At 38.2% G+C, this 18,124-nt stretch overlaps 1 protein-coding gene across 18 annotated transcripts in view; it reads left to right on the top strand.

Moving 5' to 3' along the window:
• CTNNA3 (catenin alpha 3) overlaps positions 1-18,124 on the top strand; it is a 939,042-nt gene that overhangs the window by 582,733 nt on the left and 338,185 nt on the right. For 15 of the 18 annotated variants that reach the window (XR_010589482.1, XM_065553430.1, XM_065553429.1 and 12 more), the window contains one exon: positions 16,469-16,561. The exons of 1 other annotated variant lie outside the window; for it this stretch is intronic. Coding sequence is in view for 16 of the 17 variants with exons in the window: in XM_065553430.1 (XP_065409502.1) it covers positions 16,469-16,561 (93 nt within the window). In the remaining variant the exon portion in view is untranslated. 2 more of the 18 variants (XM_065553440.1, XM_065553442.1) reach the window with 2 other exon arrangements.

Here is an 18,124-nt window from a genome sequence, read left to right as displayed (position 1 = left end):
TCCTTCATCAGATCTTTTACAACCTGGAAGGCTCGTTTGCTATTTTTATTATTGATACACTCTTCAATTTTAGAGCATTTTTTTTCCAATCCATAACTCCTTGGCCACCTTCATTCCTTTCTTGATTTTTCTGCCAGTCACTCTGTATTTATCAGCTCCCTCAGTGCTGTTCTTGTCTCTCTTAAGTTCTCTTCTAATATCGCACATTTGTAGTATTTTATTTGTGACCCATGATTTTGTCGTCTTACAATTTTTCCTGAGGATGTCCATTGCTGCCTCATTCATTACAGCGTTGAAATGGCTGATCATTGTTTCTATGTCTTCCTCTATAGCAAGCAGCAGGGCAAATTTTCCGCCAATCATTGCTTGGAATGACTCTGCAATGTTTCAGTCTCTGAGTCTTTCTAAGTCAAACTTGGTTCTGGTGAATTTTGGCCTGACAATTTGCCTTAGTCACAGTCAAAAATTTAGCATCACAAGGTTGTGATCACTTCCAATATCAGCACCGGGGAAGTGCCTTGTTTTAGTTCTGTTAATCCCAGAACGAAATCAGTTTTGCACCATTATGTAGTCAATCTGGCTGTGATGTAGACCATTAGGTGCGTGCCATGTTGATCGTCTGGATGCTTTATGTGCTCCTAATGTGTTTGCAAGAACCAGATTGTTATAGCTGGCAAACTCCAAAAGTCTCAATCCTCTCTCAATGGTTACCGCATTACAGAACGGGCCACAATAATCTCGCCAATCTGCCTGTGCATCAGTACCCACTTTAGCATTCCAATCTCCTTGTATAATCAGGATATCTTTCTTGTGTACCTTATCAATGATGTCTTGGAGCTGATTGTAAATATCTTCAATTTCCTCATTTTCATAGTCTGTTGTAGGAGCGTAGACTTGTACCACTGTGATATTAAACGGTACTGCCTTTAGATGGATGGAAATAATCCCGCTGGACATTGGGCAGCATCCTAATACTGAATTATTGATATCTTTATGCACAAGAAATCCTACGCTGTTGACATTTTTGTCCTCTCCACTGTAATAGAATACATGGTCTTCTTCCGTTAGTCTCCAAAGTTCTTCCATCTGACCTCAGAGATTCCTAGGAGGTGCCAGGTGTATTGTTCCATTTCGTACATGAGTTCTTTCAACCTCCCTGTTTGTCTCAATGTCCTTACATTCCGTGTGACTATGGTGATGTTATCTCTTCCATGGATCCTCTTTGTTGGGGGTGCGCCAGTAGTATACTTGTCATGTCTGCCCTGGTTTGAGACGGATGGAGCGGTCATTATTAACCCGGGCTGTAATCAATCTGGTATGGACATTGTTGACTTGCTTATCATATGGTATGTCTTGGGCAAATTTCTAACCTGACTGAACCCATCCCTCTCCAGGCAGCTGTTTTTTAGTCGACTCTTACAACATGCAGGAGGAGCAGTGGACCCAGAGGGGAAGAAACATCAATACAGGCATAAAAAAGATAGATGTGAGAGTAACCATATAAAACTATTATTCCTTCCCTAAATTCCAATGATTGGTTGGATGCCCTCATCTTAAAGGATGCCTGTTTCCATGTGGCCATTCACCAGAGTCATAGGAGGTTCTTAAGGTTTGTCACAGCAGATATCCATTCTCAGTTGATGGTCCTACCTTTTGGATGATTGGTTAGCTCAACATCAATCCAGACAGCAAACCATTGAGAAGATGCAGACCCTTTTTTCATTCAATGGGCCTCTTGATCAACAAGGACAAGTCAATTCTTCTCATGTACAGAAGATCGAATTTATAGGAGCAGTTCTTGACTCAACTTTGGTGAGGGCATATTTATCTCAGGTCAGCTTTCAGGTGGTATTTGACCTGTGCAAAGATTTCAATACGTATCCTCTTTCAACAGTGAGGAATTGACTGAAACTTCTAGGTCACATGGCAGCTTATACGTATGTGACTCAGTATGCCAGACTTCACCTCAGAGTCATGCAGAGGTGGTTGAACTCTGGCTATCAACCCTGTTGTCATGCTGACTCATCTACTTGCAAGTATTTTGTTTTCCTTGGACTGGCGGACGGATCCTACCAACTTATGCAATGTAGTTCCATTTCCTCCTACTCTTCCCTCTGTGACCCTAGTCAGATATGCTTCATGTCTTAGGTGGAGAGCTCATTTAAGGGATTTTCAGAGTCTCTGGTCAGATCAGGAGCCCTCCCTCCCATCAGTGTCAGAGAGCTCCAAGCTAGCCACGTGTGCTGTCATGTGTTTCTTCCCGAGACTCCAGGTTGTTCTGTGCAACTGATGAGAAAACTGCTGCAATGTTCTGTCTAAACAAGCAAGGAAATGCCTGGTTGACCTTTTTTTGCCAAGAAGAAACAAATGTCTGGTCTGTTTGCATGAGGAACATGATTATGCTTATAGGATCTCACATTCTGGGGTCTCAGAAATGTGTAGCAGGCCATCTCAGCAGATCATTCAGCAGAGATTGTGATGGTCATTCAGAAGCATAGAAACTTCTATTTTTCAGATCTGGGGAATGCCAGAAGTGAACCTGTTCATCACCTGACAGAACAGAAAGTGTCACCATTTCTGTTCAAGGGGTCCAGGGTCTCTATGAGACACCTTTCTACTATCCTGTAAGGAGAAACTTCTTTATGCTCTTCCCCTCCCCCCACCACCCTGCAATTGCTTTGGTGCCAACAGTGTTGAGCAAGCTTAAACAAGATCAAGCTGTTCTAATTGTGATAGCACCATACTGGTCTCATCAGTATTGGTTCTCAGACATGTTGAATCTTTCCATTCAAGATCCCATAACTCTTCCTCAGGTCCTGTACATAATTTCACAGAACCATGGCCAGACTCTGCATCCCAATACTTTCAGCCCATCCTAACAGCTTGGATTCTCTGTGGTTAATGCCTCAGTAGTCTAGTTGTTCTAGTGGAGTGCAAAACATTCTTTTGAAATAGCAGCAAGCCCTTTGCCAGGTATACTTGCCCAATGAAATGGAAGAAGTTCTCTATGTGGTCACACCAAACAAATACATCCCCTTCACAGTCTCCCATTCAGTTTATTCTGGAATACCTGCTTCACCTAAAGAAGAAAGGTCTTTCTGGCTTTTCCCTGAGGACTTACCTGGCAATTATCTCTGCATTCTACTATCCTATAGATGGAAGGTCTGTTTTCTCCAACCCTGTGACTATTAGGTTTTTGAAGGTGTCAACGTTCTTATGGTGTATTTTGCATTCTGATTTTGTTTTTATTCAAGCCCAAGTTTTTGATCGTATCCACCAGGTTTGGTTGCCCAATTTGAGACAACTTTGGTCTCATTTTCGGAGGTGCTGAGCATCCACAGCTCAAAATAAAGTCAAAAGAAGCTGCAGAAGCTGTCCTAAGTGGAGTCAGTCTAGATTTACACTGGTGTAGCAAAGATCAGAATTTGGCCACTGGTGTTCAGGTAATCTTTATTAAGTAAGTGCCTGATTCAACTCTTTAGCATCCTTGACAAATAAAATTACAGTTAACATTTCAAAGTTACATAACACCCTCAGGAGTTTACCCATGTTAACAAGATGGATACAGCTGAACAGGGACAAAGGTAAACCTCCATTGGGTAAGGCAGCATTAATCATATCAATAAGGAACATGACGTTAATAGTATACTGAATAAATAATATCATCCTACAAAAAGAGAGCGAGCTAGATCTTTTCCTTCAGAAAAATATAAAGGGGACCCAAAGGACAGGGTGAGGATCTTGCAAGGGTGGGGAGATATTCAGTATTTCTCAAGACTTACAATAATTTTTCAGGCATAAATACACCCTGGAAGAGTCAACTGCAGAAATGATGGTGTTGGCCTATGCTGAGCAAGGACATGAAACAAAGAATGAATTTACAGTAGTCTTGTCACCTTGTAAATATGTAAAAAAATGTAATTAGTAGAAACGAGCTGGTGGGTTAGTAAGCAATGTGTGATAGTTTTCAGCTGTGGCCTAGCATGTTTTGGAGTCCTTGAACAGCTCATGATCTAGATGGGGATTGGTTACAAAAATCAGTAGACCAGTCATAAAGTGTGTGATACGACATATTAACCAATAATATAAAGTTTAAAAATGTGTGTAAGCTGAATGATTATTATGTAGGTTGGATGTGTGATATGTTCTATGTCCACGCCCTATGCTTGAGCCTGATCAGCTCAAGTGTAGTTTGACTGTATGCCAATAAAGAAACCTCAGAGTCTGGAGTTGAATTGATTTCTTGGATTCCAGAGAACTGGATAAAGTGTTCCCCCAGAACTGGATGAGGTGCACTCGATAAGCCAACTGGAAAAGGTCTCAGAGGGAATACCAACAGATGGCAGAAACCAAAGTTTTAGAGAGAGAGAGAGAGAGAGAGAGAGAGAGAGAGAGAGGGTAAATACCATCTGTATTCAATATGTTTTGAATAAATTTTTTCTAACCTCAGGCCTATGAAAATAACAAATTATAATGCAAATTGCAAGGATATAACTTTCAGGCTTACGGATCCTAAAGTATTTTACCAGCTATATACAGAAATAACCATGTGAGCTTCGGCAATGGCTTAAAAATGGCTCAGTACTTCATATATATAAAATCTTGGATGAAGTTGAGTTTTACTGTAGAAAATGAGTTGAAAAACAAGCAACATTGTGATATTACTTTATTGCCCACTGGAGGTCAGTTTTTTCAATCCAAAGGAATAAAGTTTTCCACTATAAACCAAATATTCTTGTCTACATATGTTTTATTAAGCCCTGTAAAAATGCACATAGTATTCATAAATACACCTAATGCATTGATGAATAGAAGTTTTGTGTATATCAATGCAGCCTTTTCCTTAAAAAATGGAGAATTATTATTTATTAGTAACTTTTCTGGTTCCCCTGACCTTTTAATATATGAATAAAATGTATCACCACATACTGTCTTAACAAAAATCCATATGTGTATAAAAGTTGTTTAAGAATAGAAGCAAAAAGAACATGATGAACATATTGTAGAAGATATCAAAGGGGTAGCCGTGTTAGTCTGGATCTGTAAAAAGCAACAGAGAGTCCTGTGGCACCTTTAAGACTAACAGATGTATTGGAGCATAAGCTTTCATGGGTGAATGCCCACTTCGTCGGATGCAATGTAGAAGACACATGCATCAGCGATAAACTGTAACAAAAAAGCAGAAGCAAAGACTATGCAGGGACTAACTCTGTTGTTTTTCAAATCACTGCATATAGTGTACCAATTTGGAGCCCAGGGAATGCAAACCCACATTTACAATAGACAAAACCATATACTCTACACAGCATGGTTTGTGCATTATGATTTATAGCCAAAGCGGTGGCGATCACTGTAGTTAAGATTGAAAAGCAAATTATAAGCCCCTTTTGTCCCTTTTTCAGTTGTTCATAACTCTTTTGGACAAAATTGCTTTTGGACTACAGCTTCTCATGATTAATCTTTTCCCTCATGATTTGTTTTGACTTGTTTGTGTAGAATATATTCAGACTTTTTTGAGTTCTGTATTTGTTTTTGGGTGCAGAGTATGGCTGAAAATCAGGTCACATATGTTGGTGCCTAACTTTAGACAATCAAGTCTGAAAATCTTGGCCCAAGTTATCTAATAGGCCAATGCCTAATTCACAGTACCCCTCAGTCAACTTGCTTCACCTCTCTCTGTTTGCCCGTCAATAACACAAGGATAATATTGACTAACCTCATAGGGATACCCAGCACATAGCCCACTGCCTTTACTTATACAGATTTGAAAAATGTGCCTATCTTCCAGGGGTATGCAAAATACAGTAATTGCAAATATTAAAAAAATAAATTAGTCTCTTAATTCTTCCATCAAAACTGTCCAGGCCATTCATGAGAATCTTTCAGTTTATTGTCACTTTAATTTGTTGACTTGGGAAGATGTGTAATACATATAGTTCAATTCACAACCAACAAACATACAAATCAGATGTCAGACCATTAATTCTACATGAGTGTGAGCATCAGCTGTGTCAGCTTTGTGCAAATAAATTTTGACAGGCAGCAGGAAGAATAGTAAGGCAGATGCATCCATCTGGATGCCACACTGTGTAGGCTCCACAGATTCCATATCGCATGTAATCTGTTGCACAAGCTTTGGGAGGCGATAAGCTTGTTACCTCTTATCTATCACTCACTATTAGGTTTGTGCTGTTTGTAGTCTAGCGTTGTCATGAGAGAACTGAATGCAGAAATCCAGTTACTAGGTTTGGGAGCATTGTCGTCTTGATCAGGTGTAGACCCAAATGTGGTGCTGCAGTGCCAGTCATATTAAACAAAGGTATTTCACTGTACAGACGTATTTGGGCTTTGAAGTCAGTCTCTGTTGGCCATCAGAGAAAACGGAGCCTGATGAATTGTAAGCTCTTCAAGTCAGGGACCATCTTTTACTATTTGTACAGCACATAGAACAGCAGTGCCCTGACCCTGAGAGGAGCTGTCCTCCTCCCTCCCAAGCCATAGTCATCAAGTTAGTGGGTTGTTAAATTAACAAAATATGATTTTAGTGACAGTATATCCAGCATATTGTGTTTTCAGGATGTGTATACAGGACAAACTTCATGATGTTAGGTTTTTAAAATTTTGGTAGGTTTGTTTATCATACACATTTTAAGAAATGACTGACAGGAAGTCAAAATAATATAATTTGAGAATATTTCTTGTCAAAACCATGCTTAAATGTCTGTGGTACACACTAGTAAATAGCTTGTACTGAAGTTATAGTACACTGAGCAACAGTGATAGGTTAAGTGCATTGTAACAAATTGAAAAGAGGGAGGTGTGCCAAATACCAAACATTTTGGCAGGGTTTCAAATACAGCTGCAGATGATGACACAACTGGTTTCTGTCTATCGATGTGCAGTGTAATTTTTTGATTGATTTTCTTGTGAAAAAAATCCAGTGAAGTTTCTGAAAGGTGGGAGCCTAATATCTGTGTGCAGGAAAATGCTACTTTCCTATAGCAATCATACTGGGTTATAGTAGGAGTTTATGCCAACAATATCTAACAAATAGAATGTGAGTTGATGTGAGTGTTGGTCTCAAAGTAAAATTTAAAATACATGTTTTTTTTAACTTTTATCAGATATGTTTATCTACTTATTACCAAAACGTACATGCTTTGTAAATTCACTTTATAGCCTCAAATGGCTTCTGCCTCTGAGTAGGGAAACATAATCTTACTAATATTAAACTTATTCTTTGAGACCAGCATTGTTGATTTTTGTGGCTCTGGTCAAAATTAATATATCATCTGGTCTGCTGTAGGTATTCTCTGTTTATTGCATAACTGCAAGGAGTGAAAAACTTGCTACTTAGAAGTAATAATATCCCTAGCACATATATTTTAAAACATTTTCATCTCTGGAGCAATAATGCAGAATATTGCTATTTTGCCAGACACCTTTACATCTGGTAGAGCACATCACATTTTCTTACCTCCCTCCTCCCACCTAGAAATACAGTTTCTTGTTTTTGTTTTCATTACAAGGGTAAAAATATTATTGAATCTACTTCAGGCAAATGTTAATAAATTTGATAAGTTGTCTAGAGCTTTTATTATAAAAAAGTTATGATGATCTCTGTTCTAGTTAGTCAGCATAGTTATTCTGTGTGGTTTTGGCACAGAATAAATAGTTCACCTTAATAATCTTATCTTGGAAATTATGTTATGGCAGTTCGATCTTAAATCATTCTGTTTTTGAAGAAAACAACACAGTAAATAATTTTGCTGCTGACTGATGTGATCTTTTATTTGAGAGGATATTTAAATTCCAAACTTGACATTCTCTGCAAGCCAGGCACTCCTCTTTTCTGCATAGTTCAGAGATGGACAAAACGTAGCAAAAATGGTATAGAGGGCTCAACATTAGCAGAAAATGGGAAATGACACCTTTCCATCTCATTGAAGTCACACAAGCCCTTCCATATGAAGGCTGTGCTTTTGGGTTTCCAAGGGTTTAGTGCAAGTGTTTGGTGAAGTGGGGACAGAAATGGCAAACACATACCAGATGTTGACATGGTTCACTGCAGTTTTAGGCACATGGTAAATAGGCACACCATAAGAAGATGAATCAAATAGAATATTGTCTCTCTCTCTAGCTTCCCTGCCCTGTGGAGAGAGGTCTTGTATATCCACAATACAGAGAAAATGGCAGCACGAATTTTAAGCAATTATGTGTAGTCAGAGGAGAGGTAGAGACCAGAACATGTTAACAATATGAGAGCTCACTGCAATTTTCTGAAATTAAGGGCCAGATTACCATCTGGTGTATACACCAATGGTACACACTAGTAGCATAGCGCCATTGATGTCAATGGAGCTATGCTGATTTACATCAGCTGAAGACCCTGGCCCTTGATCTTTGCTGAGGAGAGATGAACTTCTTTTGTGTATGAAGTATGGGTATGAGGAATAGTGAAGTGTGGATTAGCGTTGTTCTACTGTAAAATGGCACAGACCAAAAGCAGATTCATTTCAAACTATAATAATTTTCAAAGTTTTCCGTGAGGTTTCAACTTCTCTTTGATGATAGTGGGCATGTGGAATATTTGGAACATGTGAACACATTCAGATCTGCTTATTTGGATGGCATAAAGCATAGGGCATGAAAAGAATTAATTAGTTATCTGATTTGTGGTACCACTGATAGTTGTATTTGAAAAATCATGGAGAATTGGTAAGTACAGGAATGATAGAAAAAAGCAAGCAGTAGTGCTTTGGGGGTGGGGGGAGAAGGAAATAAAAGTAACTGTGACAATCAGTACCTCTAAACAAATGGAAGAAATATTTACAGAAAAAATAACTAAATATCTAGAGGATAATGGAACCATGAGATATAAACAGAATGGATTTATTAGCAATAAATCTTGCCAGACAAACCTGATTGCTTTTTAGATAGAATTACAAAATTAATGGATGAAGGGAATGCAGTAGATGCATTATATATGGATTTTAGTAAAGCACTTGATGCTATCTCATCAAATCATACTTGGAAACTTAATTAAAATGTCCTTGAATAGGAATAATGTAATGTGGACTGAAAATTGGCCAAAGGACTATAAACAAAGGATTATGATAAGCAACAATGATATCAAGTTGGAAGGTAAGTGTATTTGGGGTTAAAGCTGGTTGAAAATGTTTTAACAACAGTTTTCTGCTGGAAAATACCATTTTGTCAAAATTAAAATGCTTCACAGGAACTTGTCAATTTCAATGAATCAAAGTCAAAAAAGTCAAAATGACTTCTTGTTTCATTTCAATTGTTCGGACAACACTTGATCCCTTGAATGTTTGTGGAAAGCAAACACAAAAGTATCAAAGCAAATTCATTAAACATTCAGTTAATTTTTATGGAAAATACTTTGCTTCTTTTGCCTTGTCCTTGGTTTTAAAGAAATCAACAAAAATTATCAGAAACCTGAAAGGATTGTCTTACTGTATGTGAAATGTTTAAAAGTGGCAAATGTAGTTTGTCTGAGAGACAACTGAGGATTTGAAAAGAGTCTGCAGATAATTGAAGGATGTTAACTTTAAGGAGGGAAAGGAATTATGTGGGGCTAAATCCTGGTCCTATTGCAGTAATTTGCAAAACTCCCTTTTAATATAATAATAGCTCAGATGAGAGCTAGTGTGAGAATGTCTACTTGAGCTAGGAATCACATCCCTAGCTCATAGTGTAGAAGACATACACAAAGAGGGTTACTGAGTCATAAGGATTGTCATAATTCATGCTCCCAGCACAGGTGTTGTGGCAGAGAGCAAAAAAACAACCACCAAAAAACTTACTATGAGGGCTCCTTAAGGGACTTGGAGCATATTTACATAAACTGCCCATTGTTCCAAGCAGTACTGTTTCCTCCCACTATGCAATGACTAAGTTAGATTTTCCCTACCCTTGAGCATGAGGTGGACTTTCTCATCATATGCTAGGCCAGTGTGAAGCCAATATAAGCAGCCTTCTGGAGCTTCTGTACCTGATAAGGTAAAAGCCTGACTCTCCATTGAAGTCAATGGCAAAACTCTCATTGACTTCACTGGAGCCAGAATTTTATCCAGAGTCTTATATGGGCTGGATAGGGCCAATCATTTATTTATTTATTTATTTTAATGGAGATATCCTATCTCCTAGAACTGGAAGGGACCTTGGGTCATCAAGTCTAGCCCTCTGCCTTCACTAGCAGGACCAAGTAGTGGTTTTTGCCCCAGATCTCTAAGTGGCCCTCTCAAGGATTAAACTCACAACTGTGTTTAGCAGGCCAATGCTCAAACCACTGAGCTGTCCTTCCCCCACTCTGTATAGAGGGTCTGAATGACTTTGGGGTGAATAATAAGTATAAAGCGTTAAATCAGAAGACAAGGGCAAACACTCTTCCCTCTTTTTTCATGCTATAGTTAATGAATCTGTAGTCACAGATATTAGGATTATGATGTATTTATTATTTTGATTGTGTGATTTTTCCGTCTTTCAGTCAGTCATAATATAATATGTAGTGATTTTTGTTCTTAAGCGCAATCCATTTTGTACAAAACAATACAAAAATTGTATTAGTGCCTATTGTTTATTCAGTGCACATTTCATTGTTCTGCTTAAACTATTGATTTCTTTATTACATTTTATATAGCTGATGGCCCATAAAACAGCAAGAACAGCATTATTCTGATTAAAATCATATCCAACATGTCCACTCTGTTTTTGTTTTATTTTGTTTTTTATAGATTAGCTATTGCAAAGAGAACAACTTTAAAATATGTGTTTTACACTTACATATTAGTTAGAGAGCGAGTCAAGAGGGGGTAATGGGATTGCAGCCTCAGAGCTTGGTGCTTAAAAACGCTAAATTGGGAACAGTTCAAGTGCTCTCAAATCAGCAATTTAAGTGAAAGTAAAACTTGAAAACAGCCAGCTACCCACCAAGCCTTGCTGAGCTTGGTGACCACACTGGTGAAGGAAGTAGCATTGCCTTTGAAAGTCAGTCATCTACAAACTGAATATGGCAGATGAACATCACAGAAGCTCAGTGGTTTGAGTATTGGCCTGCTAAACCCAGGGTTGTGAGTTCAATCCTTGAGGGGGCCATTTAGGGAGCTGGGGCAAAAATCTGTCTGGGGATTTGTCCTGCCCTGAGCTGGGGGTTGGACTAGATAACCTTCTGAGGTCCCTTCCAACCCTGATATTCTATGTTTCTCATCCATTCTAGACATGCATGCTCAGTCACAGGCTCATTTTGTTGTTCCCTGTGTGTGTGTGTGTGTGTGTGTCACTCTTTCTCACACGCACACTGTAAGATTGCTTCACCTTAACTGGTATATATTTTCAGGGCCGCCCAGAGGGGAGGGCAAGTGGGGCAATTTGCCCCGGGGCCCGCAGGGGCCCCCACGAGAGTTTTTCGGGACCCCTGGAGCGGGGTCCTTCACTCGCTCCGGGGGCCCCGGAAAACTCTTGTGGGGCCCGGGCCCCCTGGAGCTTCTTCCGCTCCATGTCTTCTGCGGCAGTTTGGCGGCGGGGGCCCCCCCAATCCTCTGGGTGGCTCTGTATATTTTAAACAGATAGTTCTTTCTGCTCCTTTTAGAACCATTTCTAGCCTGGAGAAATTGGAGGCTCATTGAATTATAAAGTGATAAAAAATCAGGAAATATAGAAGTCTGGTTTTAAATCAGTGGTGTGTATGAAACAGCAGATTCAAGTGCACATAAGGAGCTTTATTTCAGGTAACAAATATAAAACAAATATGTATTAATGCATCTTTTTGCACAGAGACTGAACATTGAAGAATATTATTTATTAGTTCCTTTGTATTCTAAAAAGCAGTCAGATTTAAGCAGCAGGTTATACCTATGGGTAATATTGCACTATTCTATTCTATTCTATTCTATTCTATTCTATTCTATTCTATGTGCTTATACTGCCCTCATCACCTTAGTATCTGAATGCCTCCAGCAGAGCATGAAGTGATGTGACTAATATCTGTAACATATGATTAATTCTCTCTCTTCTTCTGCTGAAGAATGTACCGAACTCAGGGAAAGCAGGCATTTATTGGCGAGTATAGTAGGAGTGGATCCATGCTGTCTGAGAAACTTTCATGCATGTGTGTGGGAAGGAAGATGATAGTTCTTCATAATCCTTGGTGCTTAGTTCTTCTATGAGCTATAGGCACTCAGGACAGTTGAAGTATTTTACCCCTTGGTTAACTTCTTGGAGCAAAATTTACAGTATCAGCACAGGCTGATTGGAAGGTTTTCCTGACCTGTATTACAGCCTCACCATAGGCTTGGATAAATTCTTGATACTTCCATCTGCCTGTTTCAGCCTTTGTTTTCTACCATTGGCTCACGAGTCTCACTCTTCATGTGGCATGGGGTGTCAAAAAAAACCCAAGGAGATCTCTGTGGGCAAAGGGGAGAGAGGGATGGAGACTCTGGGGGCTAGTGTGTTGATGGTTGAGGCTAGTATCCAATGATAAAGATTCACCAGAGCCTTGACTCCTTGTCTTGTAGGGTGGAGTGCTGCTGTTAATCTAGTCACATTCAATAGAAACTGGCAAGCTGCAATTTGATAATTTTACTTGTTTCTTACACACTGACGTTGTGCTACCTGAGTATGAGTCATAGACATTTCTACCCATTTTGCTAAAAAGAAATGTAATAGATTTCCTAGTGTTAGTCAAAATGAATGATGAAGTGCCAAATTCACCTTTGGTATAGCTCCATTGGCAGGAATCACAATTATCTAGCAGAAAAGTTGTAAGGGAATAAAATAGTTGATCTCTGAAGGAATACAACTATTTTTTCTAGTACTTGATTGTTTTTAAATACCTCTTAGACTCTTACAAAATATGTTTTTGTCCTGTGAATTTTATCCTTTTCCACATGCAAAACAGCCATATTTTTCTGTTCCTAGTGGAACACAAGCCTATATAGTTCCTTGCTGTTTATTTCCTTATTCCTTATTTGTGCTTTACCATCATTATGGATGCTGTTATGAATTTGCTCAACTCAAGGGAAATGCTTGTTGTGACTGAAGAGCCAACAGAGGAAGCACATGACCATAAAATATTCTATATCAAATATGATGTTAAAATGTGTTGGTACCTGAATTCCAGATAAAATAGAATCTTTCTGGCTCTAGAGGTCATTCTCATACCAAATTATAAGAATGTTTATCAGCATCCTTGGACCCAGAGGAAGCACAGTGACTTCTACAGGAAGGCCAGACATTCCTTTCTGGCCTTTTGCATAGCAAGATGAGTATGGCCATGGTAACATATGCTTGACAAATTCTTAGCTGCTGTTATGGTCTATAGTGGCTGCTGTCCACTGGCACAGATCGAGTCAGCTTTCAGGCTGATCAAATTTATGCCTGGACAGCACTGACGCCCCCAAAATGGGGAAGGGGGAAAAAACTTACTTGAAGATACTTTTGCACTTCCCATCCAGACTCACGTTGTGCAGTCCTTGGCTGTACCAGGGAATGGGGGTTTGGGGCTTGAGGCTTGCAGCTTTAAAAGCTGTGAGGATTTCCCCACCATACATGTGTTGAAGATGGATCCTATATTAAACATAGTTTTCTTAACTTTCCTGTAGACTATGAAATGAAACTGGAAACACGTGGGACCATGTAGCAGAAAGGAAATGATGCTAAGAGGATTTATTTTAATTTGAAGGAAAATTTCATTGGTTTTTTTATTGTATTTTTGTTTTACTGCTTTAGGAAAAGATCTATAATTTTTGCACTTAACCTTTTGGAATGTTTCTTTATATGCAATGGTATATTAATGCAGTGCCAGTGAATGTAATATACTAGAAAAGTGGTTACATTAGCCCACATAGGCAGTTCAATGTGTGTGGCAAACAAAAAGTCAATTATTTTAAAAAATAGTATATAATTACACGTATTGGTTGTCAAACATGACTGCAAAGGAATCCTGACTTCAAACCAACAAGGGAAAACAACTTTTTAAAGTGAGCCCTTTTTTAGAATTAATAAAGTGTCTATACATTTTTATGATGCTACCTATAGCTAAGAACATAAGAATGGTGATACTGAGTCAGACCAATGGTTCATCAGGCCCAGTATCCTGTCTTCTGGCAGGGGCTGCTGCCAAATGCTTCAGATGGAATGAACAAAAAGGGTAATCCATCCCCCGCTGTCTAGTCCCAGCATCTGGCAGTCAGAGGTTTAGGGACACCCAGAGTATAATGTCCCTGACCAGCTTGGCTAATAGCCATTGATAGATCTATTCTCCATGAACTTATCTAACTCTTTTTTTAACCCACTTATACTTTTGGCCTTTACAATTTCCACTGGCAACAAGTTCCACAGGTTATGCAATGTGTGAAGAAGTACTTCCTTTTGTTTGTTTTAAATCTGCTGCCTATTAATTTAATTGGGTGACCCCTGGCTCTTGTGTTATGTGAAGGGGTAAATAACACTTCCTTATTCACTGTCTTCACATGATTCATTATTTTGTAGACCGCTATCATATCCCCCATTAGTCATCTCTTTTCTGAGATGAACAGTTCGTTTTTTATTCTCTCCTCATATGGAAGCTATTCCATACGCTAAACATTTTTGTTGCCCTTCTCTATACTTTTTCCAGAAATATAACTTTTTTGAGATGGGACAACCATAACTGCTTGCAGTATTCAAGGTATGGGCATACTGTGGATTTATATAGTGGCATTATGATATTTTCTGTCTTATTATCCATCTCTTTCGTAATGGTTCCTAACATTCTTTTAGCTTTTTTGACTCCAGCTGCAAGTTGAGCAGATGTTTTCAAAAAATTATCCATGAAGTTTTCATAGAACCTTTTTAGCGATTGTGCATTCTGTACAGTATATCTTATCTAAATGGCAGCCCTGTATTAGTACACTGAGGATGAGACTGGAATGCAGGAATTACAACTCCAGTTATTACACTAACTCTTAGCATTGTCGCCAAGTCTTGTGATTTGCAAGTCTTGTGATTTTGGGTGTTTTTCTTAATGTCTCAGCTTAATTTTTTTTTTAATATTAAGTTTCTAGATCTCATTGTGGAAGGAAGCTTGAAAATGTGGTCCTTAAAAACTCAGAAACCCAAAGGCAAATGAAAAGAACCCAGCAATTATTATTTTAAAAAAATCATGATTTTTAAACCAATCTCATTATTTTGGGAGCCTTACTCATGATTTTTGAATGCATAGACTGGCAAGACTGTTTATGTGACCTTGGACAAATTAATTAACTTTTGTTTAATTTTTTTAAACTGTAAAATTAGGATAATAATAGCCACTGGTAATAGAACATGATTAATTTACTCATCTTCTATAGAAATAACATCCCAGGAAGTTGGTAAATGAGGATGAAATTGTTCATATTTTTACATCATGTGCGATATGTAAAGCACTAAGTAACTGTAAAATATTACTATATATTAAAGGGTTATGTTTATTATGGCTATGTAAAGCGTTGCATAGGCTGCATTTCATAGGCCAGCCCCTGGCCCAAGTAGCCAGGGTGGACGTTGGACAGATGCATATGAAACCAAACCATTTTGTGGCAGCCTAATGGGTGAAATAGCCGATGTGGGATTTTTGTGACCTCTAGAGGCTGGGAATGGGAGGATCCATGCAGATGCAGATCCCACAGCTCCATCTGTCCCCGTGCCTAGCCTCCACTTATGTGTGCTGCCATGCACAGCAGGGACAGGTGTGCCCCTTGTTCTCTCACATCCAGCCACACCTCTTGGGCAGTGGAACCACCCATGGAAGAGGGGGCTGCATTTGCCCTATGACAAATAGTAAAATAAATAAACTATACTGCCATAAGGCACCTTTATACTGATATCACCATGTCTGCACTAGGAGTTACTGGTGTAACTATTCTGGTAAAATCAGCCTTCCCCCACACTGAAGTAGTTATAGTAATACAAAAACTGTGTGTAGACAGAACTTAGTCCACTGTGTCTGTCAAACAGGCCACTCCACCTATTCATACTGTGCCAGATCAAGAGTAATGTTTTTTAATGTTTAGGAATCTGAAAGCAGGGGAAAATGGGACGGCAACATAAACAGAAGCCTCTGAGAAATAATAAAACCAGCCACAAGCTAGCTAACTAAAACCTCATGCAATTTCAAGCTTCCTAATGCCATTGGGGACAAATGTTATCCCCAGCACTAATTCTGGAGAAAAATCTAGTATTCAGTTGCCATTGTGCATTAGACCCTAATCAGGAAAATTTCATAAGATTTCTTATGTCTACCTTTTTTCCCCACCTCCTTTCTCTCATAGTCACAGTGTCCTTGTTCCAACATGTTCTTTGCCAAATTAACTTATCAAAATGCTTCTTGCATAGATTTCTTTCAGTTTAGCAAGGCAATATTTATTTTTATGCAATTTATTTTTATGAAAGTGAATGCATACTTAAAATACTTTTTTTCTTTAAGGTGGCTAATCTTGCTTGTTCACTATCAACTAATGAAGATGGAATTAAAATTGTCCAAATGGCAGCTAATCACATAGAGACTTTGTGCCCACAGGTATGACTTTTTCAATTAATTCCCATCACAAGGCACTGTGTGTAACCGATATAGAGTATAAACCAATGTATACGTTCATTCACTCCTAAATATTCAGGCTAAAACAGTAATTAGAAAGCAAAGGGTAATTCAAATGGAAACTGTTCAATTATTCTCTTTTTACTATTTGTAAAAGATTGAAACAAAAGAGTAGCTAATAATCTGTATAGACTGACAGCAATAAATAATTTGGAAAAGCATACTTTGTTAGAGATATTGCTAGAAATTAACCAGGTTGGATAAACTATGCCAATCCAAGATCCTAATTGGGGATTCTCTTTGCCCACTATATCAAATATATATTTTTATTTTTAACTTTTATATACTTTGATTTTTTTTATTCTTAATGGGTTTGGGATCTACTGATTGTCTCCACCCAAAAAATTTTGGGCTTTTCTTTTGGGAGGATAAATGACAAGCAGCAGAACAAGAAGTACATTTTCACCAAGAATATTAATGGAAAGGACCAAACATGCATTTAGTATATTTAGTATATTTGAAGGATTCAGGGTAAGTACATTATCCTGTTGAAGTAAACTGAAAGTAAAATTGAGAAATTATATTTCCTCTATTAAAAGAACTATACAGGTTTCTGTGAGTAGGAGTGCATCAGCCTTGAGGCTGTGTTAAGTCAAGAAGATTAGATCTTTAAAGAATAGTGCAGCTGATGCAACACCTTTAAGGTTCTTCTCTTTTAACAAGTTTGAAAGATTACTGTAGTTGAAATAGGACACTAAAGACCAAAGATTAACGGTATTTCCTGTTACAAGATCAAGGGATCTGTTCTTCTCTCAGTGCACATTTAACATACATTAGAAGCTTGGAATGCACATAAGGCTAGAAAAGAGATACAGATGTCAATAATGCCATGCATGCTACAAACACAGCACTTTCAATTCAATCACAGTAATGGACTGTGAATATTTTTGTAATTATTTACAATTGAGTGTTGTTCAGCCCATTGTTTTTGCTTTCATTGATTATTATCACTAAATTTGTATGTACAATTTGTGACCAAGTAGCTTTTTTCAGGTTGTGTTTGTATTCAGAGTAAAAATGCATGTTTTTAATCCTTTATTCTGTTTCGAGATTTATGTTCCTTTTCTAAACAGAGGGGCATGGTCTGAGTATAGCATCTGGAGCTAGGAACACCTGAGTTCTAATTCTGTCTCAATACGAGTTGGCAAGCCATTTAACCTGCCTATATTTCAATTTCCTAGCAGTAAAATGGCAATAACATTTATTTCTCAGGGATGTTTTGAGTTTGAATTATTAACGATTGTGGAGCACTTTCAATTAAAACAACAACATAAAATAAAATAAAACTGATGCACATATGCCAAATATTAAGTATTAATAATTTATTAATACTGCAGAATTTATTATTTTCTTACTAAAGCAACATTCCTAGTGAAAGCAATGGATATTTTACCCAAGTAAGGACTAAGAGCAGCACAATTAGGTCCATGGGTTTTAATAACACCCCAGATCGTTTATTATCGGGAAAAAAAACGCTCCAAAGGG

Source organism: Chrysemys picta, chromosome 7 (assembly GCF_011386835.1).
Source record: "Chrysemys picta bellii isolate R12L10 chromosome 7, ASM1138683v2, whole genome shotgun sequence".
Classification (NCBI taxonomy): Eukaryota; Metazoa; Chordata; order Testudines; family Emydidae; genus Chrysemys; species Chrysemys picta.
The sequence above is the reverse complement of the archived record's forward strand: the minus strand, read 5'-3'. Positions and strand labels throughout refer to the sequence as shown.